General features: G+C 39.2%; 1 protein-coding gene across 2 annotated transcripts in view; it reads left to right on the forward strand.

The window, feature by feature from the left end:
• Window positions 1-6,000, forward strand: part of HTR2A (5-hydroxytryptamine (serotonin) receptor 2A, G protein-coupled) — a 58,281-nt gene that overhangs the window by 2,277 nt on the left and 50,004 nt on the right. For both annotated transcript variants that reach the window (XM_004680258.2, XM_012723374.1), the window contains exon 3: window positions 1,824-2,024. In XM_004680258.2, coding sequence (XP_004680315.1) covers window positions 1,824-2,024 — 201 coding nt within the window. The remainder of the gene's footprint in view (window positions 1-1,823; window positions 2,025-6,000) is intronic.

Genomic DNA, 6,000 nt, shown 5'->3' on the forward strand with positions numbered 1-6,000 from the left:
AAAAAATACATTAAATGCACCCAGCCCTGAAAAATGGGAAGGAGGGAGGGAGGGAAAAAAAGAGGGATTGCACAGGGTGTTAGTATACATTGCAAGGATAACAATGCGAGCTACCGCTTGACCACACAAATGTCACAGCAGGATGATTTCCTTAAATTTGCCTGTGGTTTCCCAGACATTCTGGAGAGGTTAAAACCCCACCCCTCTCAAAAGCAGACTCCAGTGGGTTGGGGAGAAGGGTTACAAGGTGGATGTGTGTTTGGGGGGAGGGGGCTATTCAGCGGGTTAGTCTGGGAACCAAAAACAACTCTGGAGGGTGGGAGCAGGGGTGACCCCAACAGCGATTGGGGGGCAGACAACTATCAAACCATGTCACATGCTTAGGAACCTCCCCACTTGGGGTGCAACCACGCCCCCTTGTGGCAGCTGCCACTTATGCAGCCAGTTCCAGCCTTCGCTGTTGTGGTTCTCCCTGCCTGCTCAGTACTAAGAAATGCTGCCTTTCAGTATCCCGCTGCCGGAAATGCAGACTATGACCCACCACTGCCTCTTTGCAGAGAAAATTCCCTAAAGGACCAACATCAATTCTGACCAGACCATGCATGACTTCCCCCGAGGCGTTGCTAAGGAAAAGCTGCTCATTTTAGCTCAAGTTCTTTGTAAATAATCAGTGTGAACCGCGCTAAACAGGCTTGTGTCTTGATCGTCTTGATCACTTTACTTTCCAAAATATTCGCGGTGACTCTCTGTGGAGAGAATGTTTGAGTTTGGAAAGGATTGAGTTTTGTATATCTGGAATGTTATTAAGGAAAGGTAGTCTTTCTGATTTTTCTTAGATACACACATATCTATCATTGAACCGTACTGTTACCCAAAACAATTTAGGTTTATGTGACAGATGAATCCTCCTCTAGAACAGACAGACTTGGGACACTCTGCTTAGGTCTAAGAGGCATATTCTGTCTTGCTCACAGAACAGGTGGCCTCCTGCAGTGCTCTTTATACTGGCATCATCTAGGGAGATTTAAATACTTTCTTGTTGAGAGCCCACCTTGCCTTCCTGGCTTCAGGCCCTAGGGGAAGCTCTCAGCCGGTGCAGTCAACTGCCCTAAACAAAGTCACCCGAGAGCAGTTGGCAGGTCTGCACCACCTTGGAAACTTGTTCTAAAGACTCAAAATCCTGCACCAGGGGTCTCTGCAGTAGCTGCCTTATAAGACACCACCTAGAGCGCCTACCCTGAAGCAATTCTCACTGCAAAACACCTTGGTGGTCTTCATTTTCTCTCTCAAGTCCCAAATTTGAGTTTAATGCTCAGATTATTATTATGAAATTTTTCATTTTATGCCTAAAGATAATCCTAGTCGGATTTTTAAATTCATTTATTTATTAACACCAATAGAAGTTATTGACATAACACTGTGAAACTGTAGTGTGTTATAATAATGACTAAACAATGGCCCTAATCTCAGGAACCTATAGTAGATGAAAGATATGTTAATAATGATAGCACACCGTCAGAGGGGCATAAAATACATCCTAACTTCTGAGCAAAAAAAAAACAACTAAATAGAGACAACTGAGAAATTTTCAAACCTTGTGTTCATCAGTCAGTGCAGTCTTACTGGGGCCAAGCATAGTTGCTATTTCACCCTTTGAGGTATTGAAAATAGCCTGCGTTGGTTTTTCTCACATTCTATGCCTTTTTCCGGGATGGAAATTGTATAGCAATTTCCTCACACCAGACAAGGTCCAAAGCCTTATAGAATCCTCACACCAGACAAGGTCCAGAGACTGAGTCTGATGCTAAGTTTCTGCACCTTAGGATACCGGTGGCCTCTGCCCAGCAAGCTCTGTGCCGTCTGGATCTACCTGGACGTGCTCTTCTCCACAGCCTCCATCATGCACCTCTGTGCCATCTCCCTGGACCGCTACGTGGCCATCCAGAACCCCATCCATCACAGCCGATTCAACTCCAGAACTAAGGCATTTCTGAAAATAATTGCTGTCTGGACCATATCAGTAGGTAAGTGAGAGCAAATATTTCAGAGACTCATCTGAAATGACAGCTTTTACCTTCCATGGTATGTTTTGTTCCATTTTATTGCACTGAAACCTGATATCCTAAATTTATTGTATTGTGTTATTAGATCTGTTATGACATTGTAATGACCAGGTTAGATTTGGGAAAGAAAAAGCTGCTAATGTGCCACTAATGTCAGGGACTGTCCAAAATATGTATCACTTCACACAGGTAATATTGTATATATCAGCAACAGCAAAACTGGGCACAAGCACAGCAGCCACTTCCAAACATTATTTCTTCATCTCATACTTTCAAATTCTACTCTAAATCCTAGTGCTCTATGTCCTAGAGACCTGAACATTTATAATCACTGGGCTTATGGCTGATGTAAGGCCATAGACGCATACACAAGCTTAGAGGAGAACACAGACTTCTGAGGTCTAGAGAAAGTAGCAGGAGTTGTCAGCCAGAGGGGGGAGGGGCAGCACTTGCTCAGGGCCAGTCTGTCACCCTGGTGTTGAGACAGGGCACACCAGAGGGCTTCAGCCTGCCTCCCTTAGGTTGATGATGCATATTCACTCACCTCTTGCCAATACTGATCTTCTGTCATGCACATAGCAGTCAGAAAAGCTCAGGTATTAGAAACACTCACATAGCAGTCAGAAAAGCTCAGGCTAAGCCAACTGTACCTGTCACCTCTGCAGGCTCAGTTTATAACCAAGTAGTCCCAGAGATTTATTTTAAAGTTACCAAGTTTTTCAAGCAGAAATGCTTCATCTGTTTACTGCCACATGGGTGCCAATATCTACTAATTTGAGAGACGGAATCTGATGGCAGTCTTGAAACCAAGGAGAGTGAGTCTACCCACATCCTTGTAAAAATAAAAATACAAAATCAGGCCCTCCCTGGTGGCACAGCGGGTTAAAGCACTGCACTAGGAAGCTTAGGCCGCTTCCGCATGAGTTCGATCCCCACCTGCCCGGGAGGTGACCACATGGCGAGGCAGACCTCTCCTGGCCTGCCCACTGTTCCCCTGAGCAGTGTAGTTCATCGATCTGCCTGTTCTGCTCCCCACTCTGTCCCTGGTGAATTCTCTCACCCTCTGCATCTCTGGCCTGTACCCCAGTTCTGTATGAATAAATAAATAAATCTTAAAAATACAAAATCATTGTATAAGTAATAGCCCAGCAAAAGAGCTAATCGCTTCTGCTTTTTATTCAGCTCCTCTTGTTTACCTTGCTGTTGAAACAAGTCTGTTCTAGAAAAGGAAATGGGTTTAGAAAGTATAAGGAATGAGAGCTAAAAAAGTTTTCATAGGGCCCTCCCTGGTGGCACAATGGGTTAAGCGCAGCACTATGAAGCTAGCTGCAGCCTCTTTAGCTGGAGTTCATTCCCAGGCCAGGAAGGTGACCACATGGTGCCACAGACCTCTTCTGGCCCCACCGCTGCTCTGCTCAGCAGTGTGCTTCATCGATCTGCCTGCTCTGCTCCCTGCTCTGTCTCTGGTGAATCCTCTCACCACCTATGTCCTGTACACCTGTTCCGTATTCATGGATAAGTAAATCTTTAAAAAAAAAAAAAAAAAGTTCATAGCTCACTGGTTGCCTCTTCAACCAGTGGCAGTGTTAGCTTTCTGGACTTTGTCAGCAGACCTGTTCTTGATGTTGACTGTATCACCTTCCTTAGGAAACAGTTTTTCACCCCTGCCTGTATTTACCATAATTCACATCATCAGTTTTAGTTTTCACATTTTGTTTTTTTGCCATTTTTCTTTGTAGCCATTTACCTTTTCCGCATTTCATATATTTGCTGATTTGTACAATGTCTTTATTACCTTCACCACATCCCAATTAGTCTGACTTTCTTCTTGCCCTTGTTATTCCCTCATGATTATTGTCCCATTCCAGGTGTCATTATTTTACTGGTAGTTTAGTAACATCTAAGTTAATAATTCTACTCAGTGGTTTCATTTCCTCATTCACCCTGAAATCCAACTCATAGTTTTGTTTGTTTTTTTTTTCATAATTTTGAAATAACATAGTAGAATAATACATATTTTTAAACCAGTCAAAAATTCAGAAACCCTAGTGAGAAATACAGATAATTGATTACATAAAATATTTGGCATTTTATTTGGATAAAAATCAAGACAAGATCAAAAGAAAACTATTTCAATGTAAATGAATAACAGACCAAGAGTTGATATCATTAAAAAGGCAACTACAATCTCACAAAGACAAAAAAATAACAATCCAATAAGGAAAGAACTATATGAACATGCATTTCACAGAAATAGAATTTGGAATTGGCAATAAAGCTCATGAATATATGTTCAGCCTCTAACAGTCATGGATATGTAGTTTAAAACAATGATACATATCATTTTTCACCCATATGAAAAATTAAAATGAGTAAAAGCCCATAGGAAAAATTAAAATGAGTGAAAACCCATAGGAAAAATTAAAATGAATGAAAGCATCCAATGTAGCTTTGGATAATATGCCATATATATATATTCTCGTGTCTTGTAAATGTGAATATGGATTGTTGGACAATCTCAGAAAATTTATTAAAATTCAACCTATTAATCCTCCTTGAGAGAATCTTTTTACAGAATAATTTAGGTATGTATAAGAATCTTTGCTAGAGCAATTTTGGAGAATAGCCAAAAAGTAGAAGATTGGGTTAGGGTTGAATACATCATTTGTATCTAAATTACAGAGTATTTTACAACTCTTAACTATTGAAATGGATTTGATATTCAACTTGAGAAATGTCCATGACATTTTAAGTTCACAAGAGTGAGTTTCATGGATGTATGCACGGTCTCTATTGTCTTAATTTTTCCTGTTTTTTTAAATTATTTTTAAACACTTGAGACAGCACTATAAATGTGCAGTTTTCTCACTATTTCTTGATATTGATGTTATTACTGTTTCTTATTTCTGAAAAACTTTTAGATTTTTTTTCTTTTACTTTTAGGTATTTTAGACATGTTGGCCTTTGTTTATTTTTGCTCAGAATTAAAATTTGGCCGTTACTTTTTTTTCATGAATATAAAACTGCCATTTTAAATTTCCTAACTATCAAACTTAGAGTTCTTTAGAAAGCACTCTTAGTATATCTTGCTACTTTAAGAGTTTTTTTACTTTGTCTGTGTATTTTAGAAATTTAACTGTAATGTTAAATTTCATTAGGTGTGGGTGAAGTTTCATTTTTACCCTGAATGGTGTTTTCTGTTGATTCACAAATTTGTGGTTCATGCCTTTTGTAGGTTTAGAAAAACTCTTGGCTATCTTTTCGAATAGAGTTTTTGCCTTATCTTCCCTACTACCACCATCACCCACTACCTTCTTCCTGGGCTCCAGTTCCATGTATGATAGGCCCTTGTTTCTTATTGCTCAGATATTTTTCTTTATTTCCACTTTTTTCTTAACCTTCTTACTTTAACCTGCATCTGACTTTGTTCCTGAATTATTAATATTCTTATCAGGCTGGAGGTTGCTGCTAAACTCATCTTTTATATTCTATATTACAGTTACTGTATTGTTAATTCTAGAATTTCCACTTGATTTCATTTATAGATTCTAGGTTGTTTTTTTTTTTTTTTTTGCAGTAAACCTTCATGACTTTATCTGTTTTCTTAAACATTAGTTGCAGGTATTGGATAACTGGATTACCTGGGGATTTCTATTTTCTGGGAATTTTTTTTCAACTTAGTTGAGTTATTTAGTTTACTAAGAAATTTTTTAGAGACTCTTGATTTTTTTTCTCCAGAGATGGGTCCTTCAGCAAACAAGTACATGTTCTGTAACCCAAAGAATGACCATCCTTTAGGCTAAGTTTTGTTAACACTACCTGTTTTAGTTCACCCTAACATTTAAGGAATATTCCTCAATGGTCCTTGATACAAGTCTGACATGTTCTCTATTTTTGATAATTTTAAAGCCCGAATTTTGTTTTTTTTTTTTTTTTT

This window comes from Condylura cristata, unplaced genomic scaffold (genome assembly GCF_000260355.1).
Source record: "Condylura cristata isolate star-nosed mole 26May11 unplaced genomic scaffold, ConCri1.0 scaffold00010, whole genome shotgun sequence".
Lineage (NCBI taxonomy): Eukaryota > Metazoa > Chordata > Mammalia > Eulipotyphla > Talpidae > Condylura > Condylura cristata.